Source organism: Eucalyptus grandis, chromosome 11 (assembly GCF_016545825.1).
Source record: "Eucalyptus grandis isolate ANBG69807.140 chromosome 11, ASM1654582v1, whole genome shotgun sequence".
Classification (NCBI taxonomy): domain Eukaryota; kingdom Viridiplantae; phylum Streptophyta; class Magnoliopsida; order Myrtales; family Myrtaceae; genus Eucalyptus; species Eucalyptus grandis.
In genome coordinates, this window is record NC_052622.1 from 14,493,904 (window position 1) to 14,518,684 (window position 24,781).

The window sequence follows — 24,781 nt, forward strand, 5'->3', positions numbered from 1 at the left end:
CAAGCCGCCCCCCAATAGAAACAGTCAGTTATTGTCGCTTTCAACGCAGCCTTGTTGGACTGGCAACTCCCCAAAGACCGCTGGCTAATGAGAAGTCGAGATTTAACCATTCAGAGAAAGACTTAAGAGTTTGTTAACTCAACCATATCAAAATCGTTGTTGCAAAAGGGAGAGCAACGGAGGAAACTTAGATATGTTTCCTCATATTTTGCTTCTTTTCTCTGTTTCATTAGGCTCCTCTTTGTCCATGAACACAGACACCATCTTGCCCGGCGAGTTTCTCTCCAGAAACCGGACATTAATCTCTCAAGGAGGAACATTTGAGATGGGCTTCTTTTCACCAGGTAACACTGGTAACTACTATGTTGGCATTTGGTACAAAGGATTACCTCAAAAGAATCTAGTTTGGGTCGCAAATAGGAACCATCCAGTGTCCGACCCATTCTCCTCAAAGTTGGAGCTCCTCTGGGACGGTAATTTAGTCATACTCGCTTCATCCAAGCGTCAAATCTGGTCGACCCGTTTGACATTGCTCATGCCTAATTCGACTTCAGGAGTGCTCCTTGACAATGGAAACTTCATTTTAAGGAAGACATCCGATGTGTCTAGTGTAGCTTGGCAGAGTTTTGATCATCCCACTGATACGTGGTTGCCAGGTGCCAAGTTTAAATTCAACACTTCCGAAAAGACAGTTCTGGTGGCGTGGAGAAATTTAAACGATCCAACTTCCGGAATATTCTCTACATCCATGGGAGCAAAAGGAGCTCTTTCGCTATTTAACAGGTCGGAAGCCTACTGGATTGGACGCGACTGGACTGGGGACGATTACAGGCGTCGGTCTTCAGTGACAGCAGAAAACGTGATAAACTACACCATTGTTTCGAATGAGAATGAGACTTTCTCCAAATATTCCGCAATTGCTCCTTATAATCTTTCTAGGATTGTGCTTGAACCGACAGGGCTGCTCAAGCAGTTAGTATGGGCAAAGAATATCCAGGAATGGAAAGTGCTTTGGGCAAACCCAGCACAAAAGTGTGAGATTTACCCCTTTTGTGGTGCTGCTTCTAACTGCAATCAGAGTGATGCACCGCTTTGTGATTGTGCTCTTGGATCCTCAGATGATCTGAAGCCGGAAGATCATCTGGGCCAATGCAATAGGAGAAACGCGTCGAAATGTAGTGGAGACAGGAAAGATATTTTTTTCCTCATGACTCGTACACAATTGCCAAATAATTATGATTCGCTTGTGGTGGAAAACATTGATGCATGCAGGTTATTGTGCTTGAGCAACTGTTCGTGCAGTGCATTCGCTTACACTGCTAACTGTCGGATATGGACGGATGAGAGATTTTTAGTTCAACGTTCAGCCAATGATGGAGTATTTAAAGATTTCTATGTCCGGATCGCGGTGTTGGATTGGAAGGAGGAGATTAAGAAAAAGGGAAACCCAGTTTGAAATTCATAGCAGCAGTTGTTGTGTCCTTAGCTTTTCTCGTGCTCCTTAGTGTGTCGCTGGTTACTATTTGGACAAGACCGTCTGCTACTGCAGTGGACGATCATTTGCTGCATTTTGAATATCGAGTTCTGAAGAAGGCAACAAAGAACTTCTCTGAGAAAATTGGGGAAGGCGGGTTTAGTTCTGTTTTCCGGGGAGCACTGCCAGACTCAACTCCTATAGCAGTGAAGAAACTTGCAAACCAAAACACGAGTAACAAACAGTTCCTTGCCGAAGTTAGAACTATTGGAATGATACAGCACGTCAATGTGGTTCGACTTCGCGGTTTTTGTGCAGACAAGTCGAAGAGGTTCCTAGTTTATGAGTACCTTAAAAATGGTTCGCTTGCAGCTCATTTGTTTCAGAAAGGTTCCAACGCCCTTGATTGGAAAACCAGATACGGCATTGCCATCGGGATTGCTAAAGGATTGGGGTACCTCCACGAGAGGTGTCGAGATCGCATTATACACTGCGACATCAAGCCTGAGAATATACTGTTGAATTCAGAACTCGCGCCACAGATTGCTGATTTTGGCCTCGCAAAGCTCCTGGGACGGGATGTCAGCTGCGTAATTACCACCATGAGGGGAACCAGAGGGTACCTCGCGCCAGAATGGATTTCAGGAGGAGCCATCACGTCAAAAGTCGATGTTTTCAGCTATGGAAAGCTGCTCTTTGAGATCATATCAGGAAAGAGAAACATTGAGGAGCTGAATAGTGATATGCGCGATTATCTACCGCTTCAGGTAGCTAAGTCAATAGCCAAAGGAGAAGAAGTCTTGCCACTTGTGGACCGCCGATTGGAAGGACTCGTGGAGATGGAAGAATTGTGCAGAGCATGCAAAGTGGCTTGTTGGTGCATTCAAGACAGCGAGAAAGATAGACCGACCATGTCTCAGGTAGTTCATATTTTGGAGGGGGTTATGGCAGTAGAAAAGCCTCCAATCCCAAGAATTTTCTTGCAACTTGTAGTAAGTGATGAGAGTGAAGCATAAAACAAAGCGCTATGCCCTTTCTGTGATAATTCATGGGCATCATGTAGCCCCCAATTCATCCTCCTTTGACTTTCCACAGTTACAAGCTGTGTACCTCCATGGCCAATAAATTACGGTAACCATTGTGGCCACTGAAATATAAAGACAAAACAGTTAATGTCGCTGATGGACTCACTGGTCTAGGATCTGTATCATGCTTTCCAGAATTGCAGCTCCAAACCATTTAATACCATATTTCTCCATCCTCTTGCAGCAGAAGATCCAGTGAAGGAGTTGGTCATCTATTCAGCTTATGTGTATGCTCCAAATGAAATTAGATGAACTGTTTAAACAAACAATGCAAAATCTTTGCCCTCTTGTTTAAACATTATTTATATGAGCCATCCCTCCCATTAGAAACGGTTGACACTTGAAAGTGGGTAGAGGCTCCGGTCATAGAGGCAAGAGTCATCCAAAAAGAGGTATTCTTTAATAAAAGGCGAAAAAATAGTTCACTCTGTGCTCACTCTGTGCACACCACGTAGCTGCGTTATCAAACAACTATTAAATAACCAAGTCCATAAGATTATCTCCATTTCTTGCTTCAACCGTCGTGGGACTCAAAACTCACCTTTGTGGAAAACCACTTCTTATTCGTAGGTTGGCTACATTGTACTGCAAAAGCTTTGGCCTCTGTTCCTGGTCCAGATGCTTGTGTGAGTCTGCTAGAGACACGCAGCCATTTGGGCTGCCCTGGTACCAAGGATCGCTGTCCATGTTTGAAACATTTAGAGCACAAAACTTTCAGCGTCATATTCTCTTTATAATATTCCATTTTAATACATGTAACTAGATACAAAAAAAATTCAACTATAGAATCGCAAGATACTCAACTACAGCACCTTGACTTAATTAACTGCTCTAACTAATTGAATGCATCGTAATATAGCCAGATTCAAGTAATTTACCGATGAAATTTGATTAGCCTATGAGCAGCCTGACCTGAAAAATTTCAAATGGTTGCTAGTAAAAGAACCGACCGTAAAGTATTGGGTGAATACAAGAAAGTCTCACTAGCCGACATGGAATAGTTTCATTTTACATGCGAGAAGCACTCTTTATTTGCCCTCCAGCGTCGCACTTAAATACCGTAACTATCATCCGCTCATTCTAAGCCCTCCTCCCAAAGACGGTACAGATGAGTACTACCGTGGAGTCTGCGAGACAGAGAGACGTCCTGACTTGTGGATCTACTATTGTGCTCCTTGTGAATATGAAGATCACGTTAGTTGCATATGTCCTGACGTCCCGCCTTGTCTTCCTGAAGCATTGTCTCCTGGGAATGTGGAGTTCTTGAAGGACGTCCCTTTGTCCTGCGAAGGTCTCGTCTTTGATCACATATTTCTTTACATGGTTTGCTTGGAGGATAAGTGGCAGAAACTCGACCCTCAGCTGAGGGCAATTTCAGATTCCAAACTAGCTTGGTTACCGGAAGACGGCGACATCTAGTCCGCCACCAAATTCAAGTGAAACTTACCTAAAGAAGGTTACAATGAGCACGAGGCCAACATCTTACCATCAGATCTTCCAGTTTTTTATTTTCATCTGTTAAGTTTTTCATCCTGCTTCATCTCTTAGATCTCTATGTTTGCGAAAATAATGTTATGAATGTGCCATCTCACTCTTGTCCTTTCCTCGGCATGATATCAACTCATCTTATAGGTCATTTGGTTTTATGAATTTTCCGTCGAATCATCTTGAAGAATTAACATCTCATTCATCTATATATGCAGACTTTTCACCAAATTACTTGAATATTTAGCAAAGTATTCATCTTTACACCAAAGTGAACAAAAAGAATCGCATGGTGTTGCTACCTGTAGCATTCATCCGTCGGATATTTGTATGCACAAAGCAGTATGCGTTATTCGTCACTGTCAAACCCCATATCTTCCGTACTTTGGGATCCCATTGTGATGGTCATGACAATATACTTCCTATAAATCTTGTCAGGCGAAGCTTGAGAACCATGTCACACATCAAATCTATGTACTTATGTTTGTATATCAGGGAGTCACAATCTTAAAATCTTTTGAGGAAATCGTCGATTGTCAAACACCGACGAAATTTGGTTCTCTCTACAGAAGGCAAGTTAAGACCCTGTCCCAACGAATGGATGGATCACTCTGACGATGTTGTCTGATGTCTGATGTGAAGTGTATGGATTGTGCTCAAATGGTGAACTCATATTTGTAACCCAGAAAAGAAACTGGGTGAACTCGTCTTTCACAACGGAGTTAAAAGAGGCTCATTGCATCCATTATTGCTTATTTGATAAGAGTACCTCAAAAGAATCACAGTAAGCTACTGATGAATCTTCCATCAGTTGAAGCCATAATTGCATTTAATTATTGTTGTTTATCCCTGTCGAAGACTCATGGAACACAAATTGCTTTGAGTAGCACCACTTGAATCCACATCAATCAGGACTTAACAAATTTCATTTGTGGCCCAACTAACTGGCCATGGGGGGCGCATCTGTGCTTATGGAGTTCGAAGAAGTCCAGATTGATGCAAATGATTAACCTTGGAGCTAAACCTTCATCCTAGCATTGGTCCAATCTCAAAGCCTCTACACAGAGAGACCTCCTCGGGAAATGGTTGACACTAGAGGAATGGTAGAGACTCAGCCTGTAAAGGCTGAGCCATCCAAAAATTGGAAAATTTGCTTCGGTCGAGGTGGGACTGAGATTCACCAATAGAAAAACCTCTTCTCATTCACTGACCGGGCCTCTGGGAATTCTTGTTCTGGTCCAGACATGTGCAAATTGCAATATCGTTGAACGGCCCAAGTTCCTTTGCTTTGGAAATCATAGGACATTAAATCTCGTCCCAGGCTGTAACTTAGCTGCTGCTGCTGCTTCTTCTTCTTTCCCCGCAAATTCGTAAGAATAATGTTTATGGGGCAAATAAAGGAGTGAGAGAGGCAAAACTCACCAAAAAGTTCCTAGACAAAAAATCAGTTGATAGAAATATTAAAACTTGTGTGGTTTACCGTATTTATACATATGTACGTACGTATGTAGATGTATGTATGTACGGCTAATTTCAATGGGAAAGAAACAAGTCAATAGGAAGCCTAATGAATTATAAGCCCAAAACGATTTGAACCCATATAATAAGTCATATGAGGAAATAAATTTTTTTGCTATTTTTTTATGTGGTAGTTGCAAAGAATGTTAGTTGAGAAGTAGCAACAAAAGAGAGAGAGAGAGAGAGAGAAAGAGAGAGCATAAAATCTAGAATGTAGGAAAAAGTTTTATTTACATCAAACTGGTATCGAAGGTCAATTCATGGTTCGATTGAGCTGAAATTTTGTCAACTTGTTCGTGGCGCATTCTTCTCAAATCCGAATGCATTGATTTTTGTTTGAAACGCCCTACATGAGGTTTCTCATAGGTTGATCAAAACTCGATTTTTTTTTTTGGGTCAGATTTGTCATTGGTTTCTTGTGAAATTTATGTGTATTGCCAAGAATGATATTCTTGAGATCTTTGCTATTACATATCGCTAGTATTTACTAGAGAAGAACTTTGTTCACTTGATTTTGTTGATAGTGAATATTTTGAGTGGACTCCGATCCCGTGGTTTTTTTATTTTCTCACACCGAGGAGATTTTCCACGTAAAAAACTCCCTTGTGTTTACATACTTGGTATTTAGTTTGCTATATTATATTGGTTCTTATTAGATTTACACAAAATGGGAGATTATTTTGTTTTATTGCATTAATCCGATGTTGTTCAGGTTATTATTGTTCTCCTATCTTGGCGATGGCAATGGCACATATGAGATTGCTAGAGCTGTCCTAGCTTACAGAGCCTCAATTTACTAAATTTCATTTCTTTTTTGTCTAGCTCCATTTATGATAATGCGAGTTAGGTAAGTTGGCAACTTCAACTTGTGTTTAATTTAGAGAGTGGAAGGTGATAAATTATTGAATCCTCCTCACTTCAGATCTTAGTTCGAGAATGAGAAGTAAAATCATATACCTTATTGGATAAGTTATTTCGAGGGTCAAGATGTTTGGGGAACTCGTAGGGTTGGTCATATTTGAAAGTGCTAGTATGAACACCTAAAGGGAGGGGGGGTGAATAGGTGTGGAGACAATTTTTCGCAAGGAATAATAGAAATATTTTGTTTCTAAAACTGAGTCTGAAGAATAACAGACTTTTGAAACTGTGAAGTATAACAGACTTGGAGCGAGTTCAGATTTTAGCAGTTAAATATAACCACGAACAAGATAAATGAGTTTAGGGAAGAAAATAAGAATACAAGGTTTATAGTGGTTCGGCTTAGATCAAGTCTATGTCCACTCTCTCACGCTAACAGCCTTCTGGCTGAATTCCACTATACAATCAACAAAAGATTATAACTTTGAGTGCAAACACTTAGTGCTAAATCACAATATCTCACTAAGTCACTCTTTTGGTATTTCTCTCACGATTACAAATGTTTAAACTCACAAGAGACAAGTGTATTATTGAAGGTCGCTCAGACTTAGGAATTATAAATTCTATGCTTCATCTCTTACTTACTTATTGGTCCCTGGTCTCCTTAAATACTCCTCCACTTCCAAACTAGCCGTTGGACAATTTCTCGACGATTGTCTTCCAATCTACCCATTGGACATATCTGTATCTAGAAGATTTGATAGACGTTAAGTGATAGAAGTAGAATCCCAAATTGATTCTAATCGACCATACAAATAAAATCTCGGTTTCCATAAGTAAAGCTTCTTCGTATAAAAAGTTCTCATCTTTAATATCCAATTATCAATAAATTAGATTGAGTTAATCAAATCAATCTTGATGTAGAATCCAAACCAGATTACTAGCCGTTATATGTTTGGGGCTTCTGTTACGATCTGTCTCGTTATGGATATAAAGTTTGAGAGTCTTTAGACCGAAGTAAAGTCTGAGCCTCTTCTGTCTGAAATAGACTTTACAATCTGGACGTAAGTTTGAACATAATTTGCTTCTGAACAAATCTAACTTTAAGATAAATTTATCTTCAATATAGAGTCTATCTTCTGGTTCTTCATTCACGTTTAGTTTGAAATTTGTTAGAGTAGGCATATTCTGATGTAGAACAGACTTTGACACTAAAGTCTGGCAGTTTTTAGACTTTGACACAGAAATCTGAAAATCTTTATAATAGACTTTGGACATGTATTATGTTTAGTCTTCTGGTAGTTTTCAGACTTTTATCATTTGCATAGTATATTACTTAACCATTAAACACGTTAGTAGCCTTTGATTTATTTTGTCATATTCAAAACATCATAAGGGATTTCCCTAACAATCTCCAATTTTTTTGATGATGACAAAACAATATTTGAATATGCAGATGTGTAATCATATTTTCTAAAATAATGATAAATCAACCATCAAATTTTAGATTTTCAAAAAATATGATTTGAATCAAAAGACAGCAAAAATAATCGCAGCTCAATATTATAATATTAACCAATCAACACATTTGCATATTTATATTCTCTCTCCTTTTTGTCATGATCAAAAAGCAATGACAATAGATATAGTATCACGTAGAGAATATAAAATGATAACCTTGCATGAAACACAATTTCAAAAAAAAAAAAATCAGCTTTCACAGAGTAAGTCGAATATTAAAGATATGCAATATAGCTCACTTCGATCATATATATCAACAAATATCTAATAAAAATCACAAAGAGCGGATCATAATTAACCGAATTAATTAGTTCGATTGATTATGCAGCGTGACATCCTCATCGAAGCACCAAATTAATTAAGACTCCAAACGTGAAATTAGTAACTGATATAGATTATCAAATATGCAGCCTTTGGGAAGTTTTTTAGCAGGGGCATCTGGGAGACGGTCCAAGGAGAATGAAAATGCAGACACAGCAAACATGGTCGAGGACTTGTTCGTCCAACTTTAGATGTCGCAAGTTTGCCTATCGCTGAGGTCTCCTCAGGACCGAGTTCTCTGCTATGAATAGTTGCGGAATGCGAAATATACGTTCCTGCTGTATCCGATACAGATGTCACATTACTTTCAACTTTAGAAGTCACGTTACTTTCAACTTCCCCAAAACCACTCTTGTATCCGGTAGAGACGTGAGTTTATGATGTTGAGACAGAGATAGGACTTTAAACATTCTCATCTTCTTCAAGTACTTTTAACAATTTTTAGAAGTCATCGGCATGAGCACGATAACAAGAATGCGGAATATAGTTGTGTATGATTGTATAAATTGAAGGCAAATTAACAATAGTACTATCGGTTCTACAAGATTTTAGTAATATAATCCTTGGGGCTATTTATTGGTACAGCACTGATGATATATTGGCCTTGAAATGAATTTCACCGTAGATTCCTCTCTTGCAAGGATTTTGATTCAATTTACTGATTTTAGGGCACAATAGCTCATTTTCACAAATACTAAAGCTGATTCCTAGACAGAGCCAATTTGTCAAATTTAGAATCCTTCCTACGCTAATAATGTGAAAGCTATGAACCACACTCTCTGCGTAATTTCCACTGATGGAACCTTCCGTTGGTCCTCAGACATCAATATTTTGACTTGACTTTATGTTAATTGGTTGACTTTTACATTTCAATGACAGATGACCCCCAACAGATCTTCTCGATCAGGTAACCCATCCCTCCATTGAGCCGCCACCAATGTCCATCAAACGAAGGAACCTTCTCTGAAATACTCAGCGTTTCCCACCCAACTGCTAGAATTCAAGCCGCCCCACAATAGAAACAGCCAGTTCTTGTCGCTTTCAACGCAGCCTTGTTGGACTGGCAACTCCCCAAAGACCGCTGTCTAATGAGAAGTCAAGATTTAACACATACAGAGAAAGACTTAAGAGTTTGCTAACTCCACCATGTCAAAATCGTTGTTGCAAAAGGGAGAGCGACGGTGGAAACTTAGATATGTTTCCTCATATTTTGCTTCTTTTCTCTGTTTCATTAGGCTCCTCTTTGTCCATGAACACAGACACCATCTTGCCCGGCGAGTTTCTCTCCAGAAACCGGACATTAATCTCTCGAGGAGGAACATTTAAGATGGGCTTCTTTTCACCAGGTAACACTGGTAACTACTATGTTGGCATTTGGTACAAAGGATTACCTCAAAAGACTCTGGTTTGGGTCGCAAATAGGAACCATCCAGTGTCCGACCCATTCTCCTCAGAGTTGAAGCTCCTCTGGGACGGTAATTTAGTCATACTCGCTTCATCCAAGCGTCAAATCTGGTCGACTGGTTCGACATCACTCATGCCTAATTCGACTTCAGGAGTGCTCCTTGACAATGGAAACTTCATTTTAAGGAAGACATCCGATGTGTCTAGTGTAGTTTGGCAGAGTTTTGATCATCCCACTGATACGTGGTTGCCAGGTGCCAAGTTTAAATTCAACACTTCCGAAAAGACAGTTCTGGTGGCGTGGAGAAATTTAAATGATCCAACTTCCGGAATATTCTCTACATCCATGGGAGCAGAAGGAGCTCTTTCGCTATTTAACAGGTCGGAAGCCTACTGGATTGGTGGCGACTGGACTGGGGACGATTACAGGCGTCGGTCTTCACTGACAGTAGAAAACGTGATAAACTACACCTTTGTTTCGAATGAGAATGAGAGTTTCTCCAAATATTCCGCAATTGCTCCTTATAATCTTTCTAGGATTGTAATTGAACCAACGGGGCTGCTCAAGCAGTTAGTATGGGCAAAGAATATCCAGGAATGGAAAGTGCTTTGGGCATACCCAACACAAAAGTGTGAGATTTACCCCTTTTGTGGTGCTGCTTCTAACTGCAATCAGAGTGATGCACCGCTTTGTGATTGTGCTCTTGGATCCTCAGATGATCTGAAGCCAGAAGATCATCCGGGCCAATGCAATAGGAGAAACGCGTCGAAATGTAGTGGAGACAGGAAAGATATTTTTTTCCTCATGACTCGTACACAATTGCCAAATAATTATGATTCGCTTGTGGTGGAAAACATTGATGCATGCAGGTTATTGTGCTTGAGCAACTGTTCGTGCAGTGCATTCGCTTACACTGCTAACTGTCGGATATGGACGGATGAGAGATTTTTAGTTCAACGTTCAGCCAATGATGGAGTATTTAAAGATTTCTATGTCCGGATCGCGGTGTTGGATTGGAAGGAGGAGATTAAGAAAAAGGGGAAACCCAGTTTGAAATTCATAGCAGCAGTTGTTGTGTCCTTAGCTTTTCTCGTGCTCCTTAGTGTGTCGCTGGTTACTATTTGGACAAGACCGTCTGCTACTGCAGTGGACGATCATTTGCTGCATTTTGAATATCGAGTTCTGAAGAAGGCAACAAAGAACTTCTCTGAGAAAATTGGGGAAGGCGGGTTTAGTTCTGTTTTCCGGGGAGCACTGCCAGACTCAACTCCTATAGCAGTGAAGAAACTTGCAAACCAAAACACGAGTAACAAACAGTTCCTTGCCGAAGTTAGAACTATTGGAATGATACAGCACGTCAATGTGGTTCGACTTCGCGGTTTTTGTGCAGACAAGTCGAAGAGGTTCCTAGTTTATGAGTACCTTAAAATGGTTCGCTTGCAGCTCATTTGTTTCAGAAAGGTTCCAACGCCCTTGATTGGAAAACCAGATACGGCATTGCCATTGGGATTGCTAAAGGATTGGGGTACCTCCACGAGAGGTGTCGAGATCGCATTATACACTGCGACATCAAGCCTGAGAATATACTGTTGAATTCAGAACTCGCGCCACAGATTGCTGATTTTGGCCTCGCAAAGCTCCTGGGACGGGATGTCAGCTGCGTAATTACCACCATGAGGGGAACCAGAGGGTACCTCGCACCAGAATGGATTTCAGGAGGAGCCATCACGTCGAAAGTCGATGTTTTTAGCTATGGAAAGCTGCTCTTTGAGATCATATCAGGAAAGAGAAACATTGAGGAGCTGAATAGTGATATGCGCGATTATCTACCGCTTCAGGTAGCTAAGTCAATAGCCAAAGGAGAAGAAGTCTTGCCACTTGTGGACCGCCGATTGGAAGGACTAGTGGAGATGGAAGAATTGTGCAGAGCATGCAAAGTGGCTTGTTGGTGCATTCAAGACAGCGAGAAAGATAGACCGACCATGTCTCAGGTAGTTCATATTTTGGAGGGGGTTATGGCAGTAGAAAAGCCTCCAATCCCAAGAATTTTGTTGAAACTGGTAGGAAGTGATGAGATTGAGGCATAAAACAAAGCGCTATGTCCTGTGTGATAATTCATGGGCATCATGTAGCCCCCAATTCATCCTCCTTTGACTTTCCACAGTTACAGCTGATTTGTAATATAAAGACTCAACTATGTACTTCTACATCTATGTACTTCTCCTCTTGTTCAGTTACAGTTATGTACCTCTTTGACCGAGGCCATTCGTAATATAAAAACGCAACCATGCCCTTCTACATTTCTTCTTCTTCCTCGTAGCAGAAAAAGGAAAAAAAAAAGTAAGAAAGGCAAACATGCTCTTAGCAGAAAAAGAAAAAGAAAAAAAACAGAAAGAGAGGCAAAACTCACCAAAAGTTCCCAGACAAAAAATCAAATGCTAGAATTGTGAAAGCTTAGACCCGCCTTACATGGTCCGTCGGATGATCTACAGATGTTGCTTCGGTTGATGGGGGACTGACATCCACCAATAGAAAAGCCTCTTCTTATTCAATGTCTGGGCCTCTCGGAGTTGCAAGGTTTCGGCCTCTGGTCTTGGTCCAGATGTGCAGATTGCAATATTTTGAACGGCCCATGGTCCGGAGGGTAGTGCCTTGCTCCCGCAAAATCATAAGAGCAATGTTTATGTGAAAAAAAAAAAAAAAAAAGCAGCGAGAGAGGCAAAACTCACCAAAAGTTCCAAGACAAAAAATCAATTGCTAGGAATGCGATAACTTGCATGGCTCACCATTACATATGTATGAACAAATGTAGACGAAGGTGTATACGGTTAATTTCAATGGGAAAGTAACAAGTCATTAGCAAATTAATAGAGATCAGATAATCTAATGGATTACCTTCTCTTTATTATATAGAACAAGAACAATCTCATCAAGAGGTTTTGTATACAACAAACATGTCCCTCTCCAATCCATTTTATCACAGCAAAAGTTAACTCCTTAATCGTGAATATAGACATGGGTTCATTTAGTCTTAGCACCTTGTAAGTCCTATACATACGTGGCACCATTGTATAAAGCCATATTGTCGAAAGTAATTGTATGTATAAAATGATAAATATTTCCCAAGATTTGATGTTTCTTGAATGTCACTGCCAAATTGAAGATATTCGAATATAAACACTGAATATGTAACGGATGAAATACATTCATCGACTTAGGTGCACAATTTCATAAAACACTTATCTTAAGCAGATGGAAAAAGATTTAAGATCTTTGAAAAGGCACTGAGACCCTCTTTTACTCAGTAGCTCACTTTGCCCGAGAAAACGCGTACGCCATGAATGCGGTATAAAGATGGCGATGGATTTAGCATGCAAGGGAGTGTGAGCGGCGAATCCTGGTTTGTGCATCGCTGTAAGCGAGCTCCGTGTCACGGACAGCGCCACCACCGACGCGAAAACGACCCCCAGGTCGAGACGTCCCGTCCCTGAAAGCAGCCGGTGACAATAATTGAACGCGATTATTAGTAACTTGAAGACACGCGGAGACGACGACGCCATTGAGGAATGAGTTTCTTTTTGGGATTTCGGGGATTTGTTTTGACCTTGGACCGGCGGTAGCGGTGGCACGGATGAGACTGTTAGAGCCGCCCCGAATTGATTTATTCATATTATTACGTGGGAGTCAATGTGATCCCACGAGAGCAGACAGAGCCTCCCGTTTACTAAATTCATTTGTTTCTTGTCACCTTCCATTTATTTTAATTTGAGTTAGGTAGGTTGGCAACCTCAACTTGTGTTAAGTTTAGAGTGAAGGGTGATAAATTATTGACTCCTCCTCACTTCAGATCTTAGTCAAGTTCGAGGATGAGAAGTAAAATATATGCCCACTCGGATAAGTTATTTCGAGGGTTAGGATGTATGGAGAATCTATATAGTTGGTCAGATCTTCATCGGGGGAAGATCTTTTATCTAACACGGTACTTTTCTTTGTATACCGACATATCTTAACCACCGATTATAATTTCATTTTTACGAGTCAACTTTTAAGATTTGTGGAGTTATCTTGAAGAGCAATAGGGTAGAGGACTCGCAGCCATCCACATCGGCCAATAAAGAGCATCAATTTTGGTTTTGTCCATACAATGATAGAATTATCGAGCAAATTTTAAATCTATTACAATTATGATGGTCAATCATAATTTTTTTTTTGTTAATTTAGTCTTAAACATTTTATAATTGTATCAATTCAATCCATTCAATCAATTTTGATAGTTGGCATCCAAGTAATCCAAGTAATCGACGTAGATAGTTTTTAATAATATATATTTTTGGATTTTTTAGTTGTTATTTTCTTTTCCTTTTTCCTTTTTTTTTTTTTCCTCATTTTCCTTTTTTCCAACAGTGCCAGCAAGGCTCCAGGAAGGCTCACTGGTCACTAAACAAGAGCTGTGAAGCCTTCATCGATGGCTAGCAAGGGTCATAGCCTTCACCTAGCCTCATCCAAATCTAGGTGAGACCTATGAGCCGTAGGCAAGGCCAGCCTCACCAAGGCCTTCTTGGCCAAGGGCAAAGGTAGCCCCCAAGGTCATGGTGAGGGCTTCACGGCCCTTGCTGGAGGCTTGCTGGCACTATTGGGAGAAAAAAAAGGAAAAGAAGGAAAAAGAAAAAGAAAGAGGAAAATTAAATAAAAAATTGGAAAAATAAAATAAAATATTATTAAAAATTGTTCGTGTTAGTGTTGGCTTGCCAAAATTAGTTGGATTGACTGAATTTGCCTAATTACAAAATGTTTATGATTAATTTGGCCAAAAAAATATTTATGACTGAATTTATACAATTGCAATAAAATTTATGACTTTTTTTTTTTTTTTTTTTTTTTTTTTTTTAGTAATTTCCTCCCATGTAAGAAATGTTTGATGTAGGAGTGAGGGCCTTTTTTTTTTTCAAGGTAAATTAAATATCGAGTGAGAATTTTGTGTCTTGGACCTTTAATTTTAGGCAACGAGATTCAGAAAATTCATATGAATGAAAGATAATGTGTGTACGCTGTACAAATCAACAATGGTGCGACTAGCATGAACATCCGAGGGTGCAGTTATTGAACAAATATTTATTTTAAATGAGTCGGATCTCACCTAAAAAGCATCCATCAATTAAAATAATATCAAGAATTTCACCCGTCTTTATTTGGAACTGACGCATAATGACATGATCATTTGTGTACATGCGCGATTCTATAGAAAGTCATTGATTCCGAGATCAATGTATCATATTATTCATGGTGTGACAAGTTGAAACTAGTTTCATGATGGATTTCAAGCGACAAAATGTACTCCATATTCCTAAATTTAGATAATAATTTCCATGTTCAAAGCTTAATCATTGGAAACATCACTGACGAGCTTAATCATAAAATATTAATAAAGTGGGTTAGCAGAAGAAGGAATTTCAGGGATTAAATTGTGATGTTATTTGGATGCAATCAGAGAATTGAACAGAAATTATATTGTTAATGTCCTTTTCATTTATTTATTTATCTTTTAAAAAATAAAGGTCATGAATGGGAAAAAGAAAATTTGTTTAAATTTTTTTCTTTCCTCCCAATAAGCCCTGTTAAACGCATGATTAGTTTCAACAACTTGTAATTTCTAGTATCTGATATATAATTGATGAATTTAAGAATGGATTAATATAGAATTTCTTTCTTTAGTATACCCATTGAGTAATATGTTGTGCAGACATATTAGATAATTTAGATTCCACCTCTTAAATCTAGTTTAAGGCAAGTCGCCTATATCGGGATTAAAGAATTCACAACTCAATCCCGGGCGACGAAATCAATAACGGATTGATTTTTTTTTTCTTTTGAAGTACTACATTGGAAAGATATGGAATACTGTCAAAGCACGTCACGTCAGCTTTTGTTGTATATCTTGTACTGTCACATTATTCATTTATTTGTTTATTGTCTGTTTATTTTATTTTTTTAGTTTTTTGGTTTTTGTTGGCTAACTCCACGATTACCTGAGAGATGGGAAAACAACCGACACCGACAACGATTGAATTTGCTAATGATGATCAGATTCACTTTGAGATTTCATCTATGATGACAACTTATTAAGTGATGACAACTTTAGATGTTCAATGATTGCATTATTAGTGACAAAAATTGATGGAATCGCTTCCACCAGAAAGAAGGTTTGGAATACTAGGGCTATCTGATCAAGTTATCGTTGGGAAGAAAACCTTTCTTCTACTACTCCAACTTCTCTCTCTCTCTCCCCTCTAGTGGCCCAACCCTTCCCTATTCTCAATGAGGATTAAGGTCAGGGTCATGACTCCCATGTATCGTCGTCCGGCCTCACGAGCCCAGCCGACTTGCGACACATTGAGTCGACAAGGGGGACATAGAGAGAGGGAACTTGGCAATGGGGTGCACGGGGATGGCAATATTAGTGGCGTCATGTGACTCGGGTGGGGTCGCGTAACATCGATGGGCGGCGAATGTGCGGTCTTGGCTGGCGGTTGAGGTTGCTTGGTGGCCGTGCATAGCGAACAAATGCATCTAGGGACAAAATAGGAAATAAGAAAGAGCGAAACAATAGAAAAATAATATGCTATACTCGAATTGAGTGGTCCAATTTGCTTGTTACTGATTTGTTTAGATTTAAAAGGGAGTAACTTTACCTAATTATATAGAGAAAACTGACTCCAGAGGACCCCCGGCATGTGAAGGAGCTGCGTATCTAAACTCCTTCACTTGGAACCAAAAACCATGTCCAAAACTTTGTCATTTTTGAAAGGAAAAGGAAGAGGAAACGCACTAGAAATACGAAGTTGATTGCCTAGTAACGTGACAATTTCTTGATGGTTTGGTTTCTTTTTATATATTCAATTATAGTCTGCCACATCAAGACTTAAAATTGAATTTTGCAACATAAACTTACTAGCTTCATATTTCGAAACGAAATGATTGATCATCAAAAGCACACATCGCGTGTGCACTCAAATGTTTGCGTGGTATTTACATACGAAATGGGTGGACTGCCATTGTTTCAAATTTATTGCTTCGTACTTTATAGGTTCCTAACTGCAAAGTAGATACGCATGCCTTATTATAATTGATAAAAGGGTGTGAAATCGTGAATCAACGAAAATTCTTCTTTCCTTTTCTCCTAAAGATAGTGGCAAAACATCTTGATTTTGTTATGCCATACGTACTATGGGCTGGCCAGCACGACTCTCAGTCAACCGGTCACCTGGCTAGATTAACACTGGTTTTCTGCACGAAGTCTATTGGATTCAGTTGACTATGTATGTGTCCGTATGCTCTTTCACGTTCAATAATTGGAGAAAAAGCAAAGTGCATGGGCGACGATGCGGGCGGGTAGCCAAGGCCAACTTTACACACAAGATATCACGTATGTGATGGCGACGGCAACACCCGGGCCCTTTACAATTGTCGCTCACATGCTCCCCCCCAAAAAAGCAATGCGTCCCTCAATTAAAGAAATCCCCCTCGTACTGTTTCATCTTACGTATCGATAGTTCTCAGACCCACACCTCCCTTACCTGCCTTTTTTTTTATATAAATTTTTATTTATATCAAATTATATATTGTATGGTGCTTATTTAAGCATCAATAATTTGACGCACCACCATGTGAATATGTTACATAATTTTGATAAATTTAATCAAATGATGAGCCTTAAGGGGGTCGAAGAGGCTGCCCCCTCACTGAACACATGGTGTTCAGTATAAATTAAACTTTCTTGATTAAATGCTATATTCAACGAAACTTCATGTACCTTTTATGTCTAGCTTACCAAGTTGGGAAATAACATAAGAGTAATTATGGCATCTTCATCCTCTATTGGGTCTGATGTTTAGAAACAATGGCTAACGGTAGATACAATGCAAACTCTAATAGTTTAATGGCTAAAGTTTTTATTTTTCATGGAGAAAGAGTTAGTAATGTTCTAGTTGAATTTAAAGTTCGAAATTGAGTGCTCTATGATCTTAGTCGGGAAAATTGTTGTTTTAGCCCTAAGAAACTTCAACTCGTAATAGAACTCATCGGTTACTTCGATGTCGTCCCAAACCCTCGAGTAGCTTTTGAATGTAGATGTGGGTGGTGGCCTGACCGTCGCGGGCTGCTCTGTGGGACTCACCGGCGACCGACGTGGGCAACTTGACTCGAGACAGGCGGTGCCGGTTTTACTTCATATTCTTGGATTTTGTAAGACACGCAAATAAAGGTCGATTCCGAATAAAAAGATGCTACACTTCTAGAGAGAGAGAGAGAGGGAGAAGGAAAAGATGATGCTTTTGGGATGATAAGGGAAAAAGATGCTTTTTATTATTATTTTTGGCACTGGCGGGCGGGCGTACGAGCAGTTTCCATCGAAACTCCAGCAACGAAGTAAACACAAGCGTACAAAGCCAGGCTTTGGTTTGTTCCTCTCTTCCTACTCTCTCTCTCCTCTCATTCATTTCATATTCAAATTCATTCAGGTGCATGATTAGGTATCGATTCTCTCTCTCTCTCTCTCTCTCTCTCTCTCTCTGCTTTTACAGCTCGTCATCATCAAGTGGCCCGCTCGCTTCTTCAAGAAACAGAGTCGCTTCTGCCCTGCTCCTCTCTCGAGGTAATCCCTCTGTCTCTCTCTGGGCTTGCTTGTTTAGCGATACGTTCACGGGTGCATGTGGGTACGTGAGTACGGAAGCGCGCGCCCGTCGTTCGTACCCGTACGGCCGCCGGGTCGGCGTTCTTGTGCGGTTTTTATGTCCGGCGATGGGCGTGAGGGAGCGAATGCGGAGACCCTTCTCCCGGATTTTTATGCATTCCTCCGTCTTCTTTCCGTGAAGGGGTCGTGTTTTATGTTTCTTTGCTTGAGATTTTTATTCGGAGTATTGCATGCCGATGGTGATGATGATCTTGCGAACTGAGCAACCCAAGTTTCTGCAAGGGCCTCTGATGTTGCGTCTCGAATTTCTCCTCATTCCTCCGCGTGGGACCGAAATTGCGGTGCGTGTAGTTCAGAGAGCTTAACGCGTGTTCTTTTGTTCTCTTCAAATCAAACTAGATCTTTGTTGTTTTGTTTCTCTCTGTATTCTGCTTTGGTTTTCCTTTTCTTTTTTCCTTGTTTCTTTCTGTTTTTGTGGTTTTCCGTAGCTTCAAGGAAAATATTTTATTTCAATATAATAGATTCTTGATGGCTATTTCGGTGATCGAGTGTCGCAGATGCTTTTGTTTCTGTCATTTGAAGCTCAAAAATTAAGTCTTCAATTGGCAAACAGAGGATAAATTTCAATAGGGTCCTTGCATTACATCCTTAACTCTTGGAATGCAGTATTTTAAGGAATGAGAGAAGAAGCTTGGACTCCTAGATAGAAGCAATCTGAATCCAAATCGCCCTGCTAGCGCTGGTCAACTGTTCCATTAACATCTGCATTGTCGATACCATTCAACTCAAACAGGCAAAGTTCCTGTATTCTCTTATCTGTTTTCTTGTTAAGCTTTTGTTGCAGTAATAGAGGAGATTCTTAGTTGTGAAATTTCTGACCCTGGGTTTAGGGAACTTGGTTTCTGGGGAAATTGGAGAGATGCCTTGGTTTCTTTTGGGTCTTGAAACTTCGTTTCATCAATAATTTATTCTTTAAGTGGTCTTAAAACTTCAAATGCAAGATTTTCTTATAAAGGAGTTGGGGATCAAAAAGGGTGAACTCAAAATGCACTGGAGCTTGGGAGAGTGAGCTTGTTTATTTCAGTGAGAACCTTAAGATGGAGATTTCTTCTCACGCAACATATTAAGATGAAGTTAATAAAAGTAAAAGAAGAAAATATGAGCAAGATTTTCCTATGAAGTTGTCCTTTTTTTTTTTTCAGCAGGACTTTGATAAATTTCATGAGATCTTGATGGTTGATAACTGATATAATCTTAGATCTGCGAGAATCTAGAAAGTGTAAAATATCTAGCTTGTTTTGAAGAGCCAACCAATCAATGTCAAAAGCACGCCAATGTTGGAAAACATATTTGGCATGCATTTGCACAGCTGGAAAAATTTGTGTCTATATAACATAAAAACTACAGTCTATGTTGAGTCGAAGTTACTCTGTGAGACCACATATGCCTATGATCTCATGAGAATATTCATCTTATGGGACCTTTTTCTGTGGTAATACTCTGCAGGAATGTATACGTGACATTTGAAATATGATGGAAGATACACAACTAAATTTCAATCAGCCATTCCTTACAGTGAGGCGTTTCTCGTCCACAGTAGCCTCTGTAGAGGGCCGGGACAAAAGGAGAACTGATAAGTCACTGCCTACAATACCTCCTCTTCCTCCTTACAAATCAGAGCTAAAATCAGGTCCGATAAGGAATCCAGGAACTGTTCCGTTTGTGTGGGAACAGTGTCCAGGAAGACCTAAGAATGAATCCCTATCGCGGAGTCAGACTCCTCAATGCCCTCCTGCTGCCCCAAAGCTTCCACCAGGGAGGATTGCAAGAGTTAAGCAGCATGATTCTGAAAAAACCTCCGATGGTGCAATGGGTGTGCAATCTCAAATGAGAAATATGGTTTTCAATTATGAAAATGCACAATCAAATGATGAAGGTGTTAAAAAAAAAGACACCACAGAGGAAAAAGGGACTGCTGGATCAGATTATGGTGATGAAGCCTACTTAGATGCATTGGATACATTTTCACGATCTGAGTCATTCTTCTTGAACTGCAGTGTCAGTGGTTTGAGTGGAGTTGATGGTTCAGATATGAGACTATCTGGACGGTTCTCTAGAGATCCACCAGCCAGGGACTTCATGATGGGTCGTTTCTTGCCCGCAGCAAAGGCAATGGCTTCAGAAGCACCTCTGCATTTAGTCCGGAGGCAATCTGTGGCACAAGATCTACCAAGGCATCCAGTGAAGAAGGCAGCAGTTGGGGTTGAGAACCGTCAGCTCGAGGTACTTAAACCAATTGTTCTACCAATGACCCAAGTCGGAGTTGGAGAAGAAAGTGAAGATGATGATTACTATGAAAGTGAAACCTCAACAACTAAAGGTTGTGGGTTATTACCTCGGTTCTGTCTGTTAAATCCAGTACCTGGTATGAGGACGCAAACAGTGGGGCTTACTGTGCACAAAACTCAAGTTAATTCTACATATGCAAAGTATCAAGGTGAACCCCATAGTAAGGTACATAGTTTTTACATGTTTTCTGTTTCTTTAAATTAGTAGTCAGTTATGTTTTGTCCTTCTTTATCAGCTGTTAAAGTTAATTGCTAAAGCATATCTTCTTGTTTCTTTATAGCACAAAGAAAATGCTTCTGATGAACAACGATCAGTTGGTGGCTGCCTAATATCAGAGCTCCATGAAAATAAGTTTGATCTGAAAAGCACACAGAGCCGAAGTAAATGCAACAAGAAATTAGAGGGGTCATCATTATATGGACGTTTACAAGGCAATGGAAAATTTGAGCACCATAACAGATTTTCTAAATCAGTTGTTCAAGGACAGGGAAGATCAGTTAGTCCTCATGAGAATGTCAAGAATTCCAAGGTTAAGGCCTCCAATCCCGAAGAAAAGCGATTTGTCAATCTCCGAGAATTATTAGCTAGTGAGCGTGCGGAATGTGGGGCCGGTAATACGAGCCCTGTGGTTGAGAAAACTGTATACGTTGATACAGTGCAGGCTGTAAAATCTCAAGGTTCTACAAATCCCTCAGATGAGAAGGAGCTATCTTATTCTGAGGGGGATGTTCTCAAGATCAAGGCTACTAGTAAAAAAGTTAATGAAGCTCTTTTAATGGACTCTTCTTCTGTGGATATTGGAAACATCGAGCACCTGGAGAAAAAGAAAATATCTGAATCTGAAGGTTTGCATTCCACACACTCCCCCTTACTCTCTTCTTCTGACAGATTGAATGAGGATATAGATGTTGACTTGTCTAGACACGATCAAACTCCTACTCAAGCGGGCATGAAGGAGACCAGCTCAAAAGTAGGCAGAGATGGTAAAATTGACTTAGAAAGGGAGGCACTTATGAGATTAGGTGATCAGCAGAATCCTTCCAGTGCCTGTTCACCCTTCCCTCTTCCCCCTCCCTTACCAAAATCTCCGTCAGACTCATGGTTATTGCGAGCGTTGCCCTCCGTTGCCTCCAAGAGGCCATCTTCACGATCTCCTCTTGGTGTAGATGCTGTAAATGGGAACCGTGCTTTAGATTTAGCTCTTGTTGATCCCAAGTGGGAAACAATCGTCAAATCTTCCAATGTGCACCACGGGCATCTGCGGTTCTCTGAGGTAATTCTGTAACTTCTCTTGTCATCATCATGATTTCTTCCACTGTGATAAAGGCTCATTCTACTTGTTCATCAGGAACTACTGCCGCCAATCCCAGAAGCCTGAAGAGAGCTGATCCAATTTTGAAGGATGTGGAATTGCACATTCATGGCATGATCTGAACACTTTCTCTTTTTCACTTTTTCCCAAAGTTCTTCTGTCTCAAGAAAAGGTAAAAAGACTTCCATTCCGCCTCTTCGTTGTTGGTTCTCTGCTACGCCTACTCTGCTCAGCATATCGAGAGGAATTGTAAATAGAATTACCCTCTTCTTACAATAAAACTACGAAATGCATTGCATTGTCTTTCTGTAAAGATCATTCTTTCTGTATACCAATTTGTGACATCATCACGTTTTTTCTTGTAAAGAGGATTGCAATCACTGTTCTCTGGTTGTAATAAACGGATGATTTCACTACTTTTATGTACTTGTATGTCGTTAATCAGCAAGGGAAGTTCTTCATATCAATCGTACCTTGGTGTGTCTTTGATGCAACGTTGCCCCAAAATTCAAATCCTTCTCAATCATGCCAAGGTAGAAATTTCTTGAAGGAGACGGAATGATGTGTGCAAAGAATTCAACTCTTGTCGATTCAATGATGTCATTATGCAGCACATGAATCTTAGAAGGGCACTTTCGATTTCGGACGGTACCATGTTGCTTCCAAGACGTCTGTTGCATGGATAATCAATGGGATAAACGACACTGGCGTATTTCATCATGGGGTGATTTAGGTCAAGATACATCACATGGTTCTGTTCGGAAGAGGGAGCGATACCAGGATCGGCATCGTCATTATTGAGTGTTATAATAATCCTTTTCCACCAACCAAAACAATATTCCTTTTCCAACAAACAAATTTCCGTGTGCACGGTAACATGGTAACACGATCAGTGAGATTTAGATCTCATTGGTAAATTCATGTAGCTGCGACTTGTTGGTCAAGCATGTTGATGGTAATCTATCGATAATGTTAGCAATCTATCGACGATAAACGCATTATTAAGTTATCGAGTTCTTTATAAATTAGTAACTTAGCAACACAAGTCTAATTACTCGTTAACAAGCTACTGACAAAGTGAAGAATTTATGTTGAAAATAAAACCACAGTTAGTAACCTTTCCTTTTAACTGTAAGTTAGTAACTTACTATTCGAATAAGTGATTTACCAATGTAGGCCGCTTTCAGTACAGTAATTTACCAGATTCAATATTAAGCAATAAAAGCCCCAACATTGAAGTTAGAAAGGACATGTAAAACTAGTAACTCACCGATGTATGCTCTCTTTTAGCATAATAAAAGCATGGAAATTTTAGCAATATCGAATGAACATCGACGTAGGCATTTGCATAGTCTTTCTGTGGACAAGATGACGAGTTCAATGTCACCGCTTTTGCAAGTCATTTTCCTTTTATATTGTAAAGAATTTCAAAGTTGGATCAGAAGCAATTTCAAGAAGCTTCACCAATAGGCAATAGAGAAAAAGCCACTAAAAACCCTAAACTTTGTTCAAAGTGACAAATTTGCCCCACACTTTTTTTTTGTGACAAACTTTGCCCAAAGTGACAAAATTACTCCACACTTTTTTTTGTAACACAAAAAACCCCAAACTTTATTAACGGCGATACATTTACCTCAAACTCTATGGCCAATGGCATTTTCATCTTATTATTTTTATTTTTCTTTTCTTTTCTTTTTTTTTTTCCTTGCTCTCTTCTCTCTTCCCTCCACCCTGGCCGGCGGAGGGAAGTTAGACTCAAGCAAGGGCTGCCGTCACCCGACCTAGGTGTTGCCCTCCCCAAGGTCGAGCGAGGACAGCCCTCACCAGATCCGGTGAGGGCAACCCTCACCCAACACCAAGTGAGGGTGGCCCTTGCCTAGGCCGGATCTGGCGAGGAATGCCCTCACTTGACTCCAACAAGGACCACCCTCGCACGACAACGGTGAGGGTGGCCCTTGCCAGCCTAGGCGAGAAAAGAATTTTTTTTTTTTTTAAAGTAAAAGATGAAAATACCCTATAATTTGGGATAAATGCGTCACACGGATACAACGTTAGGGTTTTTTGTGTCATGATTTTTTTTTTTGGGTAAATGTGTTACAATTAATAAAGTTTGAGGTTTTGTGTCATAAAAAAAGACTCTGAGTAAAATTTGGTGTTTTTGGTAGTTTCTTCCCTAGGTAATATGAGGAATCAATGTGCTTCCCACTTTGCTCCATCTTTAGCGAGGCAGTGATGGGCTTAACTAATGCTTGATTCGACAAGATCAGATGGATAGACTTGTGCACATAAAAGCACACATTCTGCGACTGTGGGTGGCGAGAGAAAGAGAAGAAAATGGCTAGAGAGGCGTTTGCTCTTTTTAATGCCACCAGTGACCATCGAAGCTAACTGGAGGTGACATGGCTGCTCTGCGTGGTTGCATTCTCCATGGCATTCATCTCCGTCATCATATTTGCATGCGGCAAAAGCAAGCAGAAACCTCAAGAAAAGAAGGATCTTAGCAGTGCTGGCGGCGGCGGCGTTGGAGGGCACAATCTTGCTGGAGCCGGTGGATTCTAAGTGGAAAGTGGCAGTTTTAGTGGGACTGGTAGTTGTGGCGGAGGCGGCGAAAGCAGCATCAGCTGCCGCTGTGGTGGAAGTGGGGACGGCAATGGAAGTTGCAGCGGGTGCGGGGGCGGGGCAGGAGCAGCTGCTAATTTGAAGTCAGTCTTTTTTTTTTTTAAATCTCTTTTCTATGTTGGTGGTGGCAAAGGTACTATGATTT

General features: G+C 40.2%; 3 protein-coding genes across 8 annotated transcripts; all 3 read left to right on the plus strand.

Moving 5' to 3' along the window:
- The first annotated feature begins 245 nt into the window (after positions 1-245).
- Positions 246-2,506, plus strand: LOC104425002 (G-type lectin S-receptor-like serine/threonine-protein kinase At2g19130). The gene is given in 2 exon segments (XM_010037560.3): positions 246-1,437; positions 1,440-2,506. Coding segments are annotated over 2 exon segments (2,241 nt in total). The 5' UTR covers positions 246-247; the 3' UTR covers positions 2,491-2,506.
- A 6,928-nt stretch (positions 2,507-9,434) lies between these two features.
- LOC104427286 (G-type lectin S-receptor-like serine/threonine-protein kinase At2g19130) lies at positions 9,435-11,923 on the plus strand. Its single transcript, XM_018864712.2, is given in 2 exon segments — positions 9,435-11,090; positions 11,093-11,923. Coding segments are annotated over 2 exon segments (2,295 nt in total). The 5' UTR covers positions 9,435-9,457; the 3' UTR covers positions 11,755-11,923.
- A 6,053-nt stretch (positions 11,924-17,976) lies between these two features.
- On the plus strand, positions 17,977-22,484 carry LOC104425004. Of its 6 annotated transcripts, XM_010037562.3 has the most exons (6): positions 17,977-18,121; positions 18,247-18,317; positions 19,023-19,149; positions 19,863-20,870; positions 20,986-21,978; positions 22,054-22,484. In XM_010037562.3, the coding sequence occupies exons 4-6, from the start codon at positions 19,887-19,889 to the stop codon at positions 22,081-22,083; spliced, it is 2,007 nt and encodes a 668-aa protein (XP_010035864.2). In that variant the 5' UTR covers positions 17,977-18,121; positions 18,247-18,317; positions 19,023-19,149; positions 19,863-19,886; the 3' UTR covers positions 22,084-22,484. The 6 variants fall into 6 exon arrangements, with proteins under 6 accessions (XP_010035864.2, XP_010035866.2, XP_010035863.2 ...); XM_010037564.3 differs by lacking the exon at positions 19,023-19,149; XM_010037561.3 differs by lacking the exon at positions 17,977-18,121 and having other exon boundaries at positions 18,142-18,317.
- Positions 22,485-24,781: the final 2,297 nt, after the last annotated feature.